Source organism: Liolophura sinensis, chromosome 11 (genome assembly GCF_032854445.1).
Source record: "Liolophura sinensis isolate JHLJ2023 chromosome 11, CUHK_Ljap_v2, whole genome shotgun sequence".
Lineage (NCBI taxonomy): Eukaryota > Metazoa > Mollusca > Polyplacophora > Chitonida > Chitonidae > Liolophura > Liolophura sinensis.
The window spans coordinates 11,143,896-11,166,758 of NC_088305.1; the positions used below are offsets into that span (position 1 = coordinate 11,143,896).

Below are 22,863 nucleotides of genomic sequence, written 5' to 3' on the forward strand. Positions count from 1 at the left end.
TGATTGGTGTTTTACACCGTACTCAAGCATATTTCCCTTACAGGACGGCGGTCAGCATTATGGTGGAAGGATACCGGACAGAGTCACTGAAAACAAAAACAAAATAAAACGGAGGTTGACGAGGCCAATGTTTTATACAAACGGGTTTACATGATGACTGGTTTGATGAATCTTGCATCTTATTTGAATGTATGTTTTTTTTATCCTTTTTACACTTTTTCCGCGATTTAAATAAATAGTGCTTTGCAAAAATAGACCATTAGATCAGTCACTGTTAATAAAAGGAATCTGATTTACATTGCGGAACAGTTCAGTCAATTAAATCACAATCCACACATTCCGCTCCAAGTTTTAGCACCACGGAAAGGAAGTAAAGGCTCGAAGCTCTACTGAAAACGAAAGTGGCATCCATTCTGTAACTGATAGTAAAGCATTCCGTTCTCCTTTCTCGATCTCTACTCAAAACGAAGTTAAATTTGGAGGTGTCCATTCTGTTAATAGCTGAACAGAACAAAGCTCACTTTGCAGGCATCCATTCCGTTTAATATTGGATAGACAGAATTTGTCCCATCCGAACCTCTAGTTCAAAGGACAATTTGTGGACAACCACTGTGTATGAACTGACAGGACTGCATTCTTTCTTTCTCCAATATAGATCTCCGCTCAAAATAAAGCATACTTTTCAGACATTCATCAATGTAAATACCCGACAGCAACACATTGTGTTTTTCCCCATTAAGGTCTATATTCACAATTGAAATCCAAATTTGGTGACATAATTTCTGAAACAGACTACATGTTAACAGTTTTCCTTTTTTTCTCCAGTACCAATCTGTGCAGAAAACAAAGTCAAACTTGCAGACATCCACTGTTTTGTTTTTCCCACCGCAGCACTACTCCCAAACAGTTTTTCTGTAACTTACACCACACCACCACCTTCACATTCATTGCTCAGAACATAACAAAAGTTTCAGAATGAGAAGGAGAAGGTCAATATTCGTTCCACATCTTTTACATGCTCAAACTGCTGAAATTTGTCAGTGGAACATCCAGAAGGTACTCGTTGCTATCCCAGCTCAATCTCTGCTCATGATATTAAAGAAGCCAGCTCGTGATCCTGGCTCAATCCCTTTGCTCAGAATACAGGAATGTCTCAGCTTGTCCATTGACTGGAATCTGCTGAGGAAACCGCTCCTGCTCAACTTTTGCCGTTGCCACAAAATACAATGGAATGTAGCCAATCCTGCCACTGGACCAAATCTGCAAGACCAAGAGAATATAATTGAGTTCTTGCAGCCACTTTCCTACACACATTACCCTTGTACAATTTCACGGTATAGTGAGGAAAATAAATTATCTGTTTCATGCCATCATGACTACAAAAACAATGTTTTTCACTTCTGACCTACAGTATTTGCCTGTTGCTTTCATCAGTGAGAGAATGCCACTGTTGTTCTTAGATAACAAAAAGTTGCTTTCAACATGACAGAGAACCAAGAACATGATACTGTATGAATTACTCTTCATATAAAGTTTTAAACAAAATCCTTTAATGCTTGTGATCATCAATTAAATTTCAAGTGAAACTTACTTTTAGTAATCCTTGTAGCTGAATAAAAGTCAACCAGGTACATATTTCCTTCAGAAATTTTCAGTATTTCCAAATGCAAGTTTAATCCATATTGATTTCACCACAATAACTAAGACAGAAAGCGAGCTGGGCAAGGCGAGGCGGAAGGACAGGCCAACGGACAGACGTGTATACTTACCACAGACAGCAGTGCACCTTCTCTGAAGACAGGCTGGAATGCGATATGCAGGGGGACCTCCCTGGGCCCGCCAACAACAAACCCACTGTGAGGACAAGACACATAGAATCAAACAAGGAAATTATAGATGGAAAACACATAAATTTTCAACTCCTTTATGTGTTGACTTGAAACTTTCTCAGACCAGCCACAAATTTATTTTCTATTTATTTGATTGTTTTTTTATGCTGTACTCAAGAATATTTCACTTATAAGACAGCAGCCAGCGATATGGTGGAAGGAAACCAGGCAGAGCCCAGAGGAAACTTCCAAGGCACCCACTCACAAAAGACTGGAGTCTGGCATAAATCTAATCCTAACATCCACAAATTCAGCTTTTTACAGTGCTTTCAAAGAAAATGTTATGGTTCACATTTTTTGCTCCACTGTCCAATTCTGCTAGAAAAAAAAAAAACAACAACAACAACAGGCACATGTAAAAGCATTTCATTAATGTTTAATGTCATTTCATTTAATGCATGTAGAAAACCAAGCTGTCTAAAATGGAAACTACCACCAATGTACAGGAACATACCGGTAACAAAGCTTCTGAGGAAAGTCACAGCCAAAACAGCAAGAGTTGGATTCAAAGAGGGAAGCTTAACAGTCCTTTACTTTAAACGAACATACTCAGAGAATTTCTATTTCATCTTAAATATTTAAAATTTATGCATCGAGTAGCCTGGTCTTTGAACCTGAACAGAGGGGGCACAATATGAATCTACACATAAAGCTTTACACAATCACATAATTTATTTCATTTTTTGGGTGATTTTTTTTTACGCCGTAAAGTGAATATATCACTTTAACAATGGTGGCCAGGAAACCAGGCCAGACCCGGGGGAAACCCACAATCCAATAATATTTGAAAGAGTTATTGCACATGAACCAATAACCAACCTCACAAACCTTGTTATACACAGATCAAACTTGATCTGATATATTCCATGCAATATATCTGCACACAAACTGCATAACAATCAGACAATATTTAAGCAATTACTGCACAGATTTGATAAAATGGCAGACAGACAAACCCAAATTAACACAGCTCAATTCAGCTTTCATGGAAACATAGGATAATACGGGGTGCAAGCTTTTATACTGAAGTACACTTAAATTTGTGTTACCATACCATGGCAGAAATTCAAGCACTGGCGATGTTTTGGTTCTGAAAAGGGCAACAACTCTTCTGACTTCATCCTCTGTTGGTTCTGTGTCACCTGTAACAACCAGTTATCCACATGTACCTCAATTGTTACTGTATTTAAAACCACTGACCTGTGGCAACTTATGATGAAGAGGAATGCCCACTATACTGGTTGAACTCAAGTGGTCTTGACTTATGATGTAGAGGAATGCCCACTCTAATGGTTGAACTCAAGTGGTCTTGACTATGATGTAGAGGAATGCCCACTATACTGGTTGAACTCAAGTGGTCTTGACTTATGATGTAGAGGAATGCCCACTATACTGGTTGAACTCAAGTGGTCTTGACTTATGATGAAGAGGAATGCCCACTATACTGGTTGAACTCAAGTGGTCTTGACTTATGATGTAGAGGAATGATCACTATACTGGCTGAACTCAAGTGGTCTTGACTGAATGAACCAAAGACTGTCCAAACAGCCCTACGATTGCTGTTGACTATTGTCACGAACGCCCCAGTCAACAGTGAGAGCAGGGAAATCTACAAATTCTGATGTCTAAGGCTGGAATAGAAACTGCACCTGGTTAGTACATGTAGATATGTGCCCTGCCAAACCAAGGAATTTTTCACTTATAAGGCAGTCAATGGATGAAACTGTAGTTCGCTGAGTTAACCATAGGATCTCTGGCAAGTAACTGATAAATTATCCCACAGTGGGGAAAGACAAGTGACCTTTCAATGAAAGTTTCAATCAGTAATCAATTGATTATTCCCCATTTATTGTACAAAACCAACAACAATGACTAAACCGAGAATCATTATTTCTTAATTTTATCATGGGCTGGAATATAAAATATTGAAAATTATTCACAAAGGACAACTTTAATTTTTTTACAATAATTTGCCATGAAGGTTGTGATAGGTAACAAGTTATATTGTTACATATGAGGTCTAATATTGTACTACAGCCCATAAGTTGGATTTATTTGTTTTATTGGCATTGTACACTGTACTCAAGAATATTTCACTTACATGACGACCACCAGCATTATGGTGGGAGGAAACCAGAGCAGAGTCTGGGTGAAACCCATGACCATCCACAGGTTGCTAGAGGACCTTCCCATGTATGACCACAGAGGAAACCAGCATGAGCTGGTCATTGCTAACCACCTAGACCCATCCATAAGTTGGAAATCACATGATTGACATTTCGCGAGCGAAAACGAACTGGTCACCCATGCTGAAGCATAAAACCCCATTTTCGCCACTCCATCAGCGGCCAGTAAACCCTGGTTGTACAACAAGAAAACATCATGTAACCTCCACAGAAATCCAATGAATAAGCTTTTGATCTCAGCCATTCAAAAATAGGCATTTTCCTATGCTATAACATTTTGGGCCAACATTTTTCTTCTGTTTCTAAGGAAATCAAGAGGTCGCCAAATTCCGGCTCGTCTTAGAAAAAGTATGGTAAACCAAAGACTCACCCTGAAATATGAGGGCCAGCCTCTCTCCCGTGGGGTCCCAGACCATGTCATGAATTAATCCTCCAACTCTACAAACAGTAATGCATTACACAGATCCAGTCATCATTTTATTTATTGTTTCACTCTATACATGTCATGAATTAACCCTCCAACTCTACAAACAGTAATGCATTACACAGATCCAGTCATCATTTTATTTATTGTTTCACTCTATACATGTCATGAATTAACCCTCCAACTCTACAAACAGTAATGCATTACACAGATCCAGTCATCATTTTATTTATTGTTTCACTCTATACATGTCATGAATTAACCCTCCAACTCTACAAACAGTAATGCATTACACAGATCCAGTCATCATTTTATTTATTGCTTCACTCTATGCATGTCATGAATTAACCCTCCAACTCTACAAACAGTAATGCATTACACAGATCCAGTCATCATTTTATTTATTGTTTCACTCTATACATGTCATGAATTAACCCTCCAACTCTACAAACAGTAATGCATTACACAGATCCAGTCATCATTTTATTTATTGTTTCACTCTATACATGTCATGAATTAACCCTCCAACTCTACAAACAGTAATGCATTACACAGATCCAGTCATCATTTTATTTATTGTTTCACTCTATACATGTCATGAATTAACCCTCCAACTCTACAAACAGTAATGCATTACACAGATCCAGTCCTCAGTTTTACACTATAGCTTTTGCGGGTAGAATTAAGAGTGTAAACACTTTTAATAACATTCCAGTTGTCCAGTCATCATATTTGCAGTCTACAGAAGCAATTCTACACCTGTAACCAATAAAGGTTATCTGAATTGTTGCAGTAAACTAGGAGCCTGTTCCAGGTGTGTTTGTGGTGAACTAGAGGAATGCTACTGCAGATGTTTACATATTTATTTCACTGTTGTTTATCACCTTTCTCAAGAATTTTCCATTTCTGTACACAATGGCAGTCAGTTTTACAGGTGGGGAAAACGAGAGTCCGCGCAGGGGAAGCCAACAATCTTTGGTAAGTTACTGATGAACTTTCTCACATGTAAGTAAACGCCCACAAAAATGTTTGTTTACAATTTGTCAAAAAGAGAAAGCAACTGCCCAAGAACATCACATACTGGCACTTCATGTGTATTTACCTAATCTCCTCACCGTCCGGGTTAGTGAGGACAGTCTCTGACAAATCCAGAGAGAGGACTGCAGGCCTGGATACATCACTCCCAGCCAGCATAACATCCTGATCCTTGGTGAATGTAACAGAGTATATGAATGGTTCATTCTCTGTTGCCAATAGCAAAACGGATCCGTCTTTATTCCAGCAGGCCGCCTGGAAAATTGTCAAAAGTAAAGCCACTATGACGAACTAACCAACACAATCTACCAAAAAGGCCCCCTCCCTCACCCACGTATAAAAACAAGGGCACATAGACTTCACCAATATTCACATCAAATGTACAATTCACTGACTGATTGCCGCCACACTCAAGAATTTTCTGCTTACATGGTGACAGACAGAGGAAACTAGAGTATCCAGCAAAGACCACCAACCTTTGGCAAATTACGGATGAACTTTCCCACGTGCGACGTACAAGCTTGGGTAACATGTTGGTTTTCATCCACTGGTAAGACTGTCTGCGTAAACAGCCTTATAAGTGCCACTGACTGCTTTATGTTTTCACAAATGCTGCTATGAACAGGGTGGGTGGAGTTTCATGCTTACTTGACACCTACCTGCTATAAGAGGGTGGAGTTTCATGCGTACCTGACACCTGCCAGTTATAGGTGGGAGGCGTTTCATGCTTAGCCGACACCTGCCTGTTATAGGTGGGAGGAGTTTCATGCTTACCTGACACCCGCCTGCTATAGGTGAGTGGAGTTTCATGCTTACCTGACACCTGCCTGCTATAGGTGGGAGGAGTTACATGCTCACCTCACACCTGCCTGTTATACGTGGGAAGAGTTTCATGCTTACCTGACACCTGCCTGCTATGGGTGAGTGGAGTTTCATTCTTACCTGACACCTGCCTGTTATACTTGTGAGGAGTTTCATGCTTACCTGACACCCGCCTGCTACGGGTGAGTGGAGTTTCATGCTTAGCTGACACCTGCCTGCTATAGGTGAGTGGAGTTTCATGCTTACCTGACACCTGCCTGCTATAGCTGAGTGGAGTTTCATGCTTACCTGACACCTCCCTGCTATAGGTGGGAGGAGTTTCATGCGTACCTGACACTTGCCTGCTATAGGTGGGAGGAGTTTCATGCTTAGCTGACACCTGCCTGCTATAGGTGAGTGGAGTTTCATGCTTACCTGACACCTGCCTGCTATGGGTGAGTGGAGTTTCATGCTTAGCTGACACCTGCCTGCTATAGGTGAGTGGAGTTTCATGCTTACCTGACACCCGCCTGCTATGGGTGAATGGAGTTTCATGCTTAGCTGACACCTGCCTGCTATAGGTGAGTGGAGTTTCATGCTTACCTGACACCTGCCTGCTATAGCTGAGTGGAGTTTCATGCTTACCTGACACCTGCCTGCTATAGGTGGGAGGAGTTTCATGCTCACCTGACACCTGCCTGCTATAGATGAGTGGAGTTTCATGCTCACCTGACACCTGCCTGCTATGGGTGAGTGGAGTTTCATGCTTAGCTGACACTTGCCTGCTATAGGTGGGAGGAGTTTCATGCTTAGCTGACAACTGCCTGCTATAGGTGAGTGGAGTTTCATGCTTACCTGACACCTGCCTGCTATGGGTGAGTGGAGTTTCATGCTTAGCTGACACCTGCCTGCTATAGGTGAGTGGAGTTTCATGCTTACCTGACACCCGCCTGCTATGGGTGAACGGAGTTTCATGCTTACTTGACACCTGCCTGCTATAGGTGAGTGGAGTTTCATGCTTACCTGACACCTGCCTGCTATAGGTGGGAGGAGTTTCATGCTTACCTGACACCTGCCTGCTATAGGTGAGTGGAGTTTCATGCTTACCTGACACCTGCCTGCTATAGCTGAGTGGAGTTTCATGCTTACCTGACACCTCCCTGCTATAGGTGGGAGGAGTTTCATGCTTACCTGACACCTGCCGGCCATTCCAGTCCACTTCTCACAGCTCCAGGTGCCTGTCTCCCAAACCCTGTGATACAGGCAAACATCCAAACATACATGGAATACATGTAAATGAGACCATCACTAAAACATAGGTACAGAAGGGAATGACTGAAAACACAGGACTAAAGCAGGACTAATGCAGGAATAAAGCAGGACTAACGCAGGACTAAAGCAGGACCAACTCAGGATTAACACATGACTAATTGCAAGACTAACACCAGACTAATACAGTAAGAGATTTAATTAGAACCTAATGCAGGACTAACACAGGACTAACACAATACAAGATTTAATCTAGGACCTACAGAATGATGAGTGTCACACCCACATGTATACAAAGGGGCACTCTTCAGACACAGGGGCATGAACAGGGTAGTACGACTGGTTGACCCGTATCAGTATTATGGCTCGGGCGAGGCGGCTTACTTGCCTTCGGTAAGGCGTCTCAGTGAAGCAGCACTAGATAAAAGCGCATTGGAAATCCGTCCTGCAACAGGGAGGCACATTGCATGCACTGTAGGGATATTTATAATATATTCTCATACGTTTGTTTACATTTTGTTATACTTACGTAAACTACTTTCTCAACCTTTTCGCATATGAACACGCAACTTTCAGTGAGATTTAGGTACCTACTTCATTTGTTTCCCTATATAGAACTACACGTGTTGGGTTGATCAGTTTCAGGTGTTCACACAATTTTAGTTCAGTACAATTTTATCTGTCTACACACACAGTAATGCTCTAAGAATATGTTCAAATAAACACTAGGCAAACATGCAAAAAGGTTGAAGAATAACAGTATATTAAGAAGCAAAAATAAAAACAAAAAAAAACAAAAAATACAAAAACACAAGCTGCAAGCAACACATTGCCACGTCATAGGATCACCTTATTAATATAGGGATAACCTGGATTGATTGACTAACTTATCGTTTTTTTAACACCATACTCTAGAATTCTTCACTTATTTTGATGTCAGTTGTAGTGCCAAGGGTAAACCAGATACTTTAGGCAAATTCCTGACAAAAGATTTACAGACTTGCATGTATGGTGGAAGACAACTGGTCGTCATAGAGTACAAGACGGCTTAAATGTAATTCACTACTTGTCATCACCAATGCCCATGTGAACAGAGAGAGACAGGGAATCTAAATTCCACATGCAAGGCCAGTGATGAAATGGAGTATGGAACAAAGATGCAAAAAAGCTGACATGTTCTCACCTGAAGACTGCAGATGGTGTGGCAGCAAACACAGCACTACCGTCCGGTGACCACTCCAGGAGCGTCACTCCACCCCCACCTACACGCCGCAAGGGGATACACGTCTCCATAGGAACGTCCCACGCCTGCAGATCAATTGACTGATTGGTTAATATGTGGGTAAAGCTTTGTGCTCTAATTTGGTGTCTACATGTGACTCAATTATAAAAAAACATATTCGCTCTTACTATCATAAAATATCCATGCCAATTTCCAGAAAAGATAATTTCATGAACAGATTGACTGACAGCTGTTTAACACCTTTTTTAAGAATTTTTCACTTATATTTCAAAATGTGTTGATGCAGCCATTCAGATATAAAGGTGACATATATTTGTCACCTCTTCTGGAAATGTAAAAATATTTGATTTAATGACGTGAGTTAATGACTTAACGTGATATGAATAGTCTTGAAACAAATGTATCTGAGTGAGTGAGTGAGTGAGTGCTTGGGGTGTAACGATGTACCTAACAATTTTTTCAGTCATATGACAATGAAGGAATCCTTAGAGTGCATGCAATATGCCTCCTTCTTGCAGGACGGATTTCCACCGCTCTTTTATCTAGTGCTGCTTCACTGAGACAGCTTACCGAAGGCAAGTAAGACGCCCCGCCCGAGCCATTATACTGACAAGGGTCAACCAGTAGTTGCACTATCCCCTTCATGCTGAACGCCAAGCGAGGAAGTTACAACTTCCTCTTTCAAGGTCTTAGGTGTGACTCCACCCAGGATTGATCCAAGATCTACCAACTATGCCATCGGGGCCAGTCACATATATCTTCTCCACCTTTTCACAACTCAGCTTTCAAACACAGCTTATTTTGCAAAGTATTTGTAAGTATTTCTGAAACAGTTTGCATTTTCTCACAGTACTTCAGTTAAACTTTGGCCCGCGAAGAAAAGCACTTTCAGAAGCATATAAAGGCTTTAAAATGATAGTCTTGACGCCAACGCTTAAGTTTCTTTGATGAAAAATTAATCAAACTTCACAAAAAACTCTTAAGTGGCCCTACAACTATTGTCAAAAATATATATATATATATTATGTTTATATATATATATATATATATATATATATATATATATATATATATATATATATATATATATATTAAACTACAGGTGCAATACAATACACGGCTTCAGATAAATATAAAGAACTTAAGAACCACTACGGGGCCATATCTAGAGTCATTTTACTTCTGGAAAACGTTTGGGCTCCCAAACTAGTCAAGGTGTATTTACTCTAACAGGTAAATTAAAAAATCATATGACAGTTTACCCACAAAAATTTAAGTTTTTATACAAATTTTCTTCATTCACAGACTGAGAAGCTTTCAGGAACCATCTATTTGAGTTGCAGTTCATAAAATGTGTTTAAGCAGGGTTACAATGTCACCTGTGAAGTTTGGGATCAGAACTTTCAAATTTGTTGTAAATGCGGCCCCGATATAGAAATGTAAAACTGAATTCCCACGCATTCCCTTGAGACAGTTACCAGAGCTGTTTGAAATCGGGCAAAATCTGACAAAAAAATTGCCCTGTCGAAGATAATCCTTTTCACAAGCTGTAAAGCAAAGTAACCGTGGCAACTGTAGAACTCACCATCATGGCCGTGTCAACAGGGGAGGCTGACAGTAGGATTCTGCCATCAGGGCTCCAGGCTACACGTGTGACGGGGCCGTGACCGTTGTACTGTAGCACCTGAACTGTGCTGGCTGATGGGCTGCAACAATCGTAAAAAAAGAAAAAAAAAAATTTTTTACAGAAGTAGTTTTTTCAGTTTTAGATTGTTGAAATTGTTGATTTTCCATTTGTCCTTGGTTTGTCATTTTTATGAGTGACAAACAAAAAATTTTTTAAAACCACATGTCTCATATGTGGGGTGATTTTTAGCAAACTATTTGTGAACAGGTTTAGGCCAAACTTCTGCACATCAAAACCAGTCTTAAAATTTAACATTTTTGCCTGCAGTTTTAAACTTTAAGAAAAATGTTTGATGTTCATCCCCTATAAAGAAAAGTACAGGTGAAGAAACATAATTAAATAATTAATTAAAAGAAGTGTGATCATTCAAACCCTGTGTTTGAAGCTTTAGGCAAACTCACCGTGTAGCCAGTGACGTGGGTTCCACATGCCAGATGAGTATACAACACTGACAGGCCACGGCTAGGACTGACGACGACAGTGGTCTAAAGAAAAATCAAAAGTACAATTCTAAATTCTTGGAAAATTAATCATAATTGATTAGCTGCATAACACTTTTGCAAATTTTGAAATATCATAAGAAAATAAGCGTATGAATGAAGGAACAAGCATCTCATGTTATTGTGCTCTACATGTGTGCAAAACCTGAGGTCAAAACAGGATTTACTTTTTATGTATATTTCACTTATACCACAGCGGCCAGCAATATGGTGTCTTCTTTTTAAGATACCACCCCTAACTTTGTGTTAAACATTGATTCTACTCCACTCAGTCATGAGTTTTGTAATTTACAGTATTTAACAAGCACACAGTGAATCAACGATGGAACATCCACCTCGTGTAACTGCTCTACATGTATGAAAAACCTGAAGTCAATACACGCACTAGTTTCAAAGAAACCACCATAAAACATTTTATCTAACATTACTTTTACTGGATGCAGACTCCAATGTGTGGGGGGGAGGGGGGATATATAAAATATTCCTGTACTTTGTATGCCTGTCTGAATGTAACATCAGGAATATTTTCATGTCATATCTGCCAAAATAGAAAGAAACTGCCTAAGAAATGCACACATCAATCCTACATTGTACCCATAATATTTATTTATTTATTTGATTGGTGTTTTATGCCGTACTCAAGAATATTTCACTTATGTGATGGCGACCAGCATTATGGTGGGAGGAAACCGGGCAGAGACTGGCAGAAACCCACGACCATCTGAAGGTTGCTGGCAGCCCTTTTACTCATAATAAGATAGAATTATACATCATAAACCCTTTTTTCCTCAGATGTGTTTTACGCCGTACTCGCAGGTTGCTGACAGACCTTCCCACATACGGTCGGAGAGAAATCCAGCATGAGCTGGACTTGAACTCACATCGACCGCATTGCTGAGAGACTCCTGGGTCATTACGCTGCGCTAGCGTGCTAACCAACTGAGCCACGGAGGCCCCTGTATGATTTGAATAGTTTGAATAAGTTAGTGCTTGAATCAGATAAAGTAAGCTTTATCCCTAAAAACTGATTATTCACCTTTTCACCTTTCTCAACTGGTATAGTTCTCGTCACATATAAGAAAGATATACGTTAAAAAACAATGTAATACAACATTTATATGAATTGCCCTTTCAATTTCTACTCTGGCTGTGGCTCTAAGTTCGGTGCACAACAAACACTGGCGGTTTACTTTGGGCACTTCAGTGTCCTGGGCACATAAACCTGATTGCGGTAAATATAGGTGAAGGACTCTGTAGTGCAGTAAAACACCAATCAAATCAAATCAAATTCTACTTACTGCCAGGCCAAGTCTGCAACGTTTTTCTGCAGCTTGCACTTGAGGGTGGGGACGATCTCGCTGGTGGCAGAGTGGACAACAATGGAGTCATCATGTAAGGCAACGGCCAGCTTGGTGATGTGTGGGTGCCAGGAAAAGGCACGTACAGGACTGGAGTACCTGTGATTAGACATTTAAGTCCTGTGTATTAAGATACACACCCATTCCCTTATCATTCCGTACTCCTTACAGTGCGCAAGTTGCTCTCTGCGCTCACTTTACACCCCTACACAAGCCTGACCTCTGGGGCCTGTCTGACGCACATGTACATAGGCTTGTTTAGGCTTAGCCTTATGAGGGCCTGTAATCAGCCTTCGTCCATAAACTTGTCTGGGGTAGAAATATTCGGAAAAACATAAATAAATTATTACCTACCAAGTTTTACTACTACTATCTGGCTTTGCACCATTTTGACCCAGCCTTTATGACACCACATCATGCAGGGGCATCTTCTGGGTCAAATACGTAAACTATAAAATTCAGAAAAAACAGGCTGTTTTATTTAAAAACTGCTTCCTGTAATTTATATTGCATGACAGCGGTCTGACATCAATTTGCTACCCTGCATAGCTGCATATAGGATGAAGGGAGATTCGTCGACAATAGAAACAAGCACAGGTACGTTCAAGAAGATTGTGTTAGACAACTCTAACATGATTCATCAGGGGCAGATTCCAAAAAGATTTAAATCAAAATTTAAAGCATTCTAACAGTGTTTAGTTTTCGGTAATGGAAGTTGAAATTTTGACCCATCTGTCTTAAGCTAACATTTAAGAGGTGGTCAAAATTTTAATTTATAGGGCTTTAAAATTATATTTCAATATAACTTAAGTCAAAACTGGTCTTGTGGAATCCGCTCCTGAAGTAAATCTTAAATAGCCATAGATAAATATTGAGCCACTTTTTTAATTCTTTCCACAGGTGCCAATTTAATTTACGATTTACCTGATGTGTGAAAAAATTTACCTGGTGGCTGAAAGTCGTCAGGGGATATTTTCATACCTGAGTGTCTGTTGAGATCATGTTCTGTGTACTTTAGATGAAAAGGCATGTGTATTAAGTATTAATACTACTTCTGACGGCACTTCACGAGCTTTTACCCTTATGTTGGCGTTCAAGATTTCTGTACAAAATACTGCTGGTGGCAGTGATGTAAAGCCAACCTAGAGAGAGGCCCATGTGCTGTAAGGATTGTTTACAGTCCTGTCTTGTGAAGGTACTTACCACTGCCGAATTCTGGAGAACTTGAAGATCATGTCCTCATTGGAGAGCTGCAAATAAACAATGTAAATTTACAAAAAAAACAATTGGGAATGCCTAGCAAAGAAAGACAAACGTATTAAAATTTGAAATGAGGGTGGAAAGTGCATACCATCTTGAAATTTTAAATTTTGTGGAATAAGGTCTCATGTATTTTACATTTCTTAAAAGGATACAAAATCTACACTGATTCGCTGATGTAAGAGATAGGCAAGTCCTGGCTATGACTCTGGTTATGGTACATATACTCACACGGAACCAAGGCTACTAGGTTTAACCCACAGAACTCTATCTCCACCGTTAGCCAATCAGCATCGATTCTGTATCCATTTAATAGCTCCTCCATTCTATACGGGTGGTTATACACAGAGGTGTACTTTTTTGCAAGGTCATTTTCAGTATTTTTATCCACCAATGTTGTATGTTTTATTCCAAAGTATAATTGTAATTAGCATATTGTATTTGAATAAAATTCACAATTACAACACTGTGGGTTCTCCAGATAAATACTTTGAGCAAGAAATTGGTTTCTTAGGTTATTCTCCGCGACGAAATATGACATGCACTGACAATGTCTTTTCGACCTCCGTTTTTTCATTGCCACGAATGCCTTGCCTTGATCTTTTATACATTCCATAGCAAATGAAATCGCGTTTTTCTGGTTGATTAGCAAATAAAACACGATTATCTTGTGTTCCCTTGGAAAATATCACTTCCAATTATTTGTTGGTTGCACGAACATTGTCCATCTTCTGCTACATAAATCTTTAAATGTTCCATTTTGAGAAAGAAATAAAAGTTACTTGAAAGTTTTGAAGTCACTGTGCCTTGTTTGTTGATGTTTTTAATGTGATCAGTCAAGAATGGTCTTGCTTTCCGTTGGTTTTGAGAAAACAATTAAAAATAATGTACTTCGCTTTCTGTCCGAAGTTACGCCCGACACACAGGCAAGTGTAAACCCAACAAAACGGGGCTATTTATAGAAAACGTGCGGTCTACGTCATCAGTTCGGCACCTAAATGTCATTTCCACCAGCGTCTTTGTTGTCAAGCAGAAGACAAGATGGTTCGATGGAAGTTAAGGAAGTCTATCAAGGTAAGTTCCGCGTTCGACTGACGTTATGGGCGACACACGTAATTATGATACCATAAGAACGGTCTTAGTACCCCCATGTAAGATTTATAGCAGTCCCCAACTTCAAAATTTGCCACTTTCTTGTATACATATTTTCCCTCAACGGTTGGGAGAAATTCACCCCCGATTTGGGCTCTGCCCTCAACAAAGTTCTTTTGACAGCCATCACCTCGGCAAGGTATTTAACTGCAGAATGTCCTCTGGGGCCTTAGGAAAAGCAGTTTAAAGCCATTTCTACCCTCCAAGCAAGAAAGCCAAGAAGCACTTTCTTCCTTCTGTATAAAGTTAAGCCATCTCACACACTCTGTTCTAAGAAAAATAACATCAAGTGTTTCATGTATTCGGAAAGTATTATTAACAGAGGTTACTCACGGACAAGTGTGGAAAAAGAGAGCCATGTAAGGAGTTTGCCCAGCGCACACATGCTAGGGCCTTCCCAGCTACAGTCACGGTCCACTGGGGAGCTGGAGAACAACATATTATTACAACTAAGTATTTAACATAGTCAACAAGGCAGAAATGATGAAGAACAGAATATTACCACTAAGTATTTAACATAGTCAACAAAACAGAACTGATGAAGAACAGAATAGTACCACTAAGTATTTAACAGTCAACAAGACAGAACTGACGAAGAACAGAATATTACCACTAAGTATTTAACATAGTCAACAAGACAGAACTGATGACGAACAGAATATTACCACTAAGTATTTAACAGTCAACAAGACAGAACTGACGAAGAACAGAATATTACCACTAAGTATTTAACATAGTCAACAAGACAGAACTGATGACGAACAGAATATTACCACTAAGTATTTAACAGTCAACAAGACAGAACTGACGAAGAACAGAATATTAGCACTAAGCATTTAACATAGTCAACAAGACAGAACTGATGACGAACAGAATATTACCACTAAGTAGTACAATTCAATATTATAGTCAACAAAACAGTGCTGATAAAGAAAAGGAAGTGGCAACTAAGAAATCCAGTAAAACTAGAACGGCTGGCAAAGAACAAAGATGCAAGTAAGCATGCTCTTAAACAAAATTTACAGAGCTAGTATAGAAAAGACATCTGTATTAAAATGAAGTGGTAAAGTATGCAAAACTGAAAAACTCAATTTTTGGCAGTTTTAACTATGAAAACAAAATTTACATGAAATCTTAATCTGGAAATGACACATTAGTATGTTGTTTAAACAGAAGAGCACACTTCAGATTTAAATTTTTTTTTTTTAAAGAGTGCTAGGGGCAATGTTCACTGGGGCCATGGTGAAAGACAGTGAAAAGAAAAAAAAAACACACTGCTCTCAAATAGCAGTGCTGGGTCGCATGTATAGAGTGATTGTCCCTTTGATCTACTACTCCTGTTGCCAGACAGAATTAGAATACAAGCCAGCACCCTACAGTGAACGGTTTTCATGCAGTCTAGCACAAAACTCCTGTGTTATCTGAATGGGAGGTTTTGTCAATTTTCGTATGTAAGTATGCTGGAGGGTTTATGACATACTTCATGTTTCTGACGGTGTTTTCATCATAGCCTTAAAACCATACCCTCTCCGGACGTTAGTAGGAAGGTCTGCCAGCAACCTGTGGATGGAAGTGTGTTTCCCCTGGGCTCTGCCCAGTTTCCTCCAACCATAATGCTGGCTGCCGTCGTATAAGTGAAATAGTCTTGAGTACGGTGTAAAGCACCAATCAAATAAATAAATAAATAAATAAAACAAAACCAAGTACCAATCAAATAAATAAAACCATACCAAGTACAAAATTATTCTTACAGATTTGTAATCCTGACGTCAACCACTACTAGACAGTGTCTTTATTTAATCATTTTGAGCAGTTTTTAGACTACACCTACTGCTAAGCTAATTTCATTGGTCAGTTACAGCACAACTTGCATACCAAACAAAAATTTTGTACAATATACGTACTTTCATCCAAAGATTATTACCTGATTTACAGCAAATATGGTTTAAGCTTATCAATAAAATTCAAAATGGCTGCTAAATCACATGACTGGCCAAACAGCATAAATCGTCAAAATCTGCTACATATGTTCGTTACTGAATATGCCAAGTTTGTTTTTATCTACCTTAAGTGGTTTTGGCGATATTGCAATTTTACGAGCTGACTATGAATGAAAACAACAACTTTTTAAACGCATTTTAATTGCAAACCTATTAGTCGTAGCTGTGCGGTCCTATCAGTCAAAAATGAAGATCTGTGGTTGATCTATGTACTGACCATCTTCCAGCTTCACAGTTATTACGGTGTCTGGTCAAGTGGCATTTGAAAAATGACACCGAAATGAGCTATAATTGCAATTTAAAGAAAAACTATACATCGTAGTGAAAAACTAAAACCAAGGTTGTCCTCAGCAGGCCAAATTACATCTAATTGCTGTCTTGTTTTTTCAAAATTCATCAACAGGTCATTACATGACCAAAACGACCAATAGCAAGCTTCCTCATTTCTCCACCTATTTGCATAAATTTTTCAATCTTGATACCCCCTGTCTTGAACTTGCATATCATCAATTTTCAATGCAACCGGATCAGCAGTTCTGGAGTTTTTTTAAGATTTCCATACTGCTCCAATATGGCCGAAAAGTGGGTCACAGGTGGGTAAAGTTATATACTCCAGCAGGCAGCCCAAGTGATTTGGTAATGAAAATGTGTAGAAAGTTAACAGCTGTGACATGCAGTTTTCTCACAAAACGTAAAAAAACACAGTTTTCAGAGAAAAAAAAAATAATCTGAGCAAGAACAATAGGCAGAGAACAATGGACCCCTAATAAAAAGTGACTATTTCCATTTGCGTTATAGGTTTAGCCATAGGGATGTCTCAGACCTATACTTCCAAGTGTATCATGGGAGAGATAAGGAAATAGGAGAAAATATGAAGGTGAAACACAATGACTTAAAATTTTGGCTTTAAAATTTATGACATCAGCCATCTCAGGATTTAATCCAAGGCCGAGTCTCAAGTGCACACTACACTGTGCCATGTGTAGTCAATGTGATAAAGATTACCTTCTGTCCTACTATTTGCCACTTCTTCCATAGCCCCCGTCACACCTTGGTCATACCTGAAGGCAAAAACACATGTACAAAATCAGCTTTTCTAACTTCATATCTAAGGAGCAGTGGCCCTCATGTGGATTTATTTTTGTGATATTAAATCCGAAACAAAAAAAGACAGACGGAAAAGGATTTTTTGGTAAATACAAGCATTAATACTCAGTCAGAGTAAGATTTTTATGGAAAAATGATCTTCTTTAGTCTTTAATGGAGCCCAGACACATGAATGATATAACGTTATATCCAATATGTTTTGGTGCATGCAGGCTGTTCACTACCATAATTCAAAAATTTCATAAATCTTACAAACCATGCATGTAAGGCTCGTTTCCAAACGGTCTGCTCGTGGGGTAGGAATGCAGACTTAGCACTCTCCCTGACAGTACAGGATTTAGGGATCTCCTTGGTTAGCTTGATATCTGGGTATCCGTGTAGCTGAAACATATCACCACCACACTAAGACTAATTCAACCGCATGTGTTTATTAACCAGAATGAATGAATGTTTGAAACGTCATACAGGTATGTAACAATTTGCTGCCATATGACGGCAGGGAGTTATTAGGCATACATGTACAATGTAGCAGGGCGAGTCCATGCGGCCAAAATGACACCGCCACTGAAGTAAACACCAGACATGACACCCCAAACAGTCACATTATACGGAGACCAGGCCAACGAGTCCTGTTTCCTTGCTCTAACCTCTCACTGCTGAGTGACAAGCGAGAAAGCAAGAAGTACAATTTAATGTCTTTCTATTAGCTCTAACAATGAGGTCAGCATATCAATCCATATCCAAGGCACTGACGCATTTTCAGACCATTTCAAATCCCACGTGACATAGGTGTTCGGATTATTTCAAGCCACACCTCATTCAAGTTTTGAAATGGCTATATTGCGTCTGAGAGAAAGAATCAGCCTAACACGCTTAGTAGACACAGCTGTAATTGTAAAACTGCATCATGGCCTGTAAGTAAACTTCGTGTTTGATGACATGTAAAATATTGGAGAGTAAAATACATTTTCCTCACATTAATTGTTTACCTGACAATTCCACTAAGACACTTACATTAAGAATGTTACCAGTACTATTTAACTATTGTACATCAGTAATATATCTCTGATGAAAAGGTTTCCAGTCACATATATTTAAAAAAAAAAAAAAAGATCAATTTGAAAATGAAACTTAAGCTACACCAAACAGAATGAATTTTGCAGCACTTTAAATCAGACTAAGGCCATACCAATGTAAATTGTTTCAAAGGCAGAAAAAATCTTCTTACAATGTTGGAGCATGGTATAAAAAAACATAAAACTATAACTTGCGTCAAAGTTATGGCAAAGGTGGACTTCCACAGCAATTTTTTCCTTCTGAAGACATATTTACATTTCTTAGTGTCAGCTTGCCCCCAAAACACAAAATAAAATTGGTCTCCACTAAACAAATATAAAGTAACTCTTGAAAACTGAAGCATTTGCCATATAAATTCAGTGTACTGACATACCTTTAGTTTTTCTGCTGCCTGGCTGCTATCTACTGTAATTAGGTTACCATTTCGTTCACACACTGTCACTTGATCGTCTCTCGGGTAGTTAGAAAAACTGGCCCAGATGCTGGCAGCCATGGCTCATTGGATTTCAATCAAATACCTCAATCTATAAACACAAATGCTTAATGCTGTACACATGACATAAGAATATGGATCAAGTTTCGTGTACACAAAGTTTAACCCATAATTATTTTTTGTTAGGATTATTATTTGCATCCTTTTAATGTCAGTGAATTTAGCATGCCTGCCGTCCTTAATGTCTCATTCAGAGTTGTAGTTATTCATTTTATTTGACTACTGTTCAATAGCATGCTCAAAATTTTTCACCTACACAGAGTAATGATGATGGTCAGTTGGGTAAACTGCGAACATTACCCAAGTATATAAGTATGTTTGGGTTTTAACATTTGTAATAACAATTTTCCTATCTTATGAGGTCATCATTGGGTTATGTGCATATACTGTGTCTTATTGTGGAAAGTGCTGCTGCCACTGAGGCATCATGTCAAAGACACCAGGCATGACACCCTACACAACCACATTATACTGTGGTTAGGTTGGGGACAGCAGGCCAAACAGTCCTGTTTTCTTACAATTAACTCTATGTGATAAGTGCAAAGCGAGGCAGCAATAAGGGGAGATTTTAAACTCTGGTTGCTGTTACGTGGTACAGTGACATCAATTTATTGAGGGATCAGCTTTTCAGAATGAACATCTGAAAAGGTAATCCATATTTTAAAATTCTGACATGCATCGTAATGCTGAGTCCATCCACACCTCTCAGAAACATGGCACAGATTTCAAACTCACATCTCCTCCCCACTTATGGCCATCTAACTCACCTTCCTACTCATTTATATGTAATTTTATGGTGGAATCTCTAATACTGTCCTCTTAATTTACCATCCTCACCTATGAAACTAATTAAATCGCTGTGTGGTGGTCACACTGACTGCTAGAACTTCTGGTGTACGAAGTGCCTCGCCATCGACAGCCATTTTGAAGTGTAACGTAACCTACGTCTGGATTTGATATACAAATGAGTTATGGTAATGAAAATTAAATGAAAATTACTCAAGAAAACTGTACATTTCGATTGTTGTCTGCAAGAACAACTTCAACCTTCTTAATTCAATCCAAAAATGCATAAAAAAGAGCTTGTATTTTTAGTGCAAGTACATTTGGGTGCCATGAGCGTGGACCTCATTGAGATCGGCTCCATCAAGTTGGAGTGCGCAGATGTGTGGCAATTTGCTTGAGAAGTGGCAATGGACTCTTGAGAAGGTAGGATGTTAAAAATTAAAAACCAATAGTCTGCAGATGTAGAATAGTGCATTTAGCAATTAACTAACCATTCATTTCACTTTAAATTCACATTCTGTAACCAAAACTTTGGGTCAAACTTTGCTACACCTCCTCTTTTTCGGTGCACTGGCCACCTGTCAACTCATAGTTGGAAAGTCGAGGATACAAAAGTGAGGCTCTCGTAGCCTCATGGAAACGTGCTGCTGTATTTGGCTGTATTTGAAAAAACAAAAATGTTTTGCTTCTCACAGAACGTGAGTACCTCTATGTTGGATCTAACTATGAAAAAAAAAATAGCTTTTTATTTTTAAACAAGTAACTTTCTGAGAAAATGGGTTATGGTATAGCAAATTATTTTTCTAACCGTGATCGGGACTGTATGTTATAACCCAGGAGTGCTTTCAGATTAAATCGTAAAACAAGATCAGATAAGATTGACATTGTTGTTGCAGCACGTTACCCAAGATAATTCAATTCTGAATGGTACTAGCGATGTTTTTTGAGAGAAATAAACTACAGCATGGGCTTGAGAGTGATTACCTGGCTGAAAGGTATTACATAATTAGCGACAACGAAGAAAAAGATCAGATACAGGTAGAGCCTTTGGCAGCTGACCTCAGATGCACGTGGGGCTAGACCAGGTGCATTGGATAAGTTAGAGGTGTAGCGGAAAGACCTCAGTCTAATGGTCACTAATATATACTGTAGGACCGCTGGCCACTCTTAGGCCGAGAGCTACGTGGACCCGATTAAGGTGTAATGCTTACAAAGAGTTCCTCCTCGTTCAACTCCGATAGATTCATCCTCAGTATACATAAAGCACCGCAATTCTAAATGCTGAAATATTTACTCACATTTTGCCATAATCGCTATTTGCCTTCATATCACCATTTTCCTGTAAATTTTAGCCAAAGTCAAAAACAGACTCATATTTAGCAGGTTGCCGCGCACTACCACGTGTTTAAAATCTGGGTAAGCGAGGCGTGCATGCACAGCAGCGATTGACCTTTCCGTGAAATTGATTCCAAAGATAACCCCTCTTTTTCACTGCAAACTTAATTTGACAGTTCGCACAAACTGTGGGGTCCATCATTCTGCTCCATAGCCCTCAGTCAATTCCAAATTCGTGTCTCTGCAGTCAAATGGATTTCTATCAAAACTGACAGCCAGCTGATCAAAACATAGTGACGTCGTGAGAAGTCAACCACGTGTGCACAGGGAGGAGCAACCCGATTTACTAGGTCACGATGTCGACACGGTATGTGAGCATGAGTCACAACTATGAATTATCTTGGACTTACTGCTCATTAAGGCTGTGGAAAAAACTGGCACAGGAACAGACAATGTCTTGGTGAACATAATTTATTGGAGTATTGGTTCATTTTGCAAGGATTTTTATGACGCAGAGTTTCTCTGCAATAGGCTGTTTATAAATACCAATATTTTAAGCTTTAGACTCCTCGGCTGTGATCTATGCCTAACCCCACAATGAAAGATCACAGCCGTGATCCTTGGCTAAAGAAGGTGCTCACTGACTAACAAAAGCATCAACCTAGTCATTGCAACTGTTCATGCAATTAGAATTTAGCAAATAAGCTAGCACAAATTAAACATTAAGGGTCTGATCAAGGACTAAGGCTTTCAAAACACAATTTGAAGTCAACAGCCAAACATTGCATGTCCGGTTAACTTATTTACAACAACAACATCGGCATTAATTTCGTTGTTGAAGAAATTCAGGCAACACTTTCCTTAATCCACATGAAGCCATTTAGCACGTGGTGGGACGCAAAGTTTTCAGAGTTCTGTTTAATCAGTTTTTGTCTGAAACGCCTGATTAGAAAACTCTGAGGGACAAATAAATGATAAAACATTGCAGCTCACTTCCAACCCACCGACGTTAAAGTCTCGCCAACTGTCAAAGTTGATACCGGAAGCAGAGTAGGAATACCTTGCAAGTTTTTAAATATAAGAATAAATATTAATTTCTTTCATGATTTACCTTTGTTTGAACAAGTTACATTATAATTTTACCGTACTTGATACTTAAAGGCTAAACTTCACATACTTCACACAACATGGAAATATTACGCGGAACTGTGTTCCTATGAACATGCGCAGTTTGTGAAATGCGGTTGTGTTTACAGATTGC

At 39.2% G+C, this 22,863-nt stretch overlaps 1 protein-coding gene across 1 annotated transcript; it reads right to left on the bottom strand.

The window, feature by feature from the left end:
- Window positions 1-1,086: 1,086 nt before the first annotated feature.
- LOC135477533 (aladin-like) lies at window positions 1,087-20,187 on the bottom strand. Its single transcript, XM_064757673.1, has 15 exons — window positions 19,362-20,187; window positions 18,168-18,292; window positions 17,810-17,865; window positions 15,138-15,229; window positions 13,596-13,642; window positions 12,333-12,491; window positions 10,936-11,019; window positions 10,433-10,553; window positions 8,788-8,912; window positions 7,527-7,587; window positions 5,602-5,789; window positions 4,446-4,513; window positions 2,944-3,031; window positions 1,770-1,854; window positions 1,087-1,260 (listed from the first exon to the last, which is right to left on the bottom strand). The coding sequence occupies exons 1-15, from the start codon at window positions 19,479-19,481 to the stop codon at window positions 1,123-1,125; spliced, it is 1,557 nt and encodes a 518-aa protein (XP_064613743.1). The 5' UTR covers window positions 19,482-20,187; the 3' UTR covers window positions 1,087-1,122.
- Between the last annotated feature and the right edge of the window lie 2,676 nt (window positions 20,188-22,863).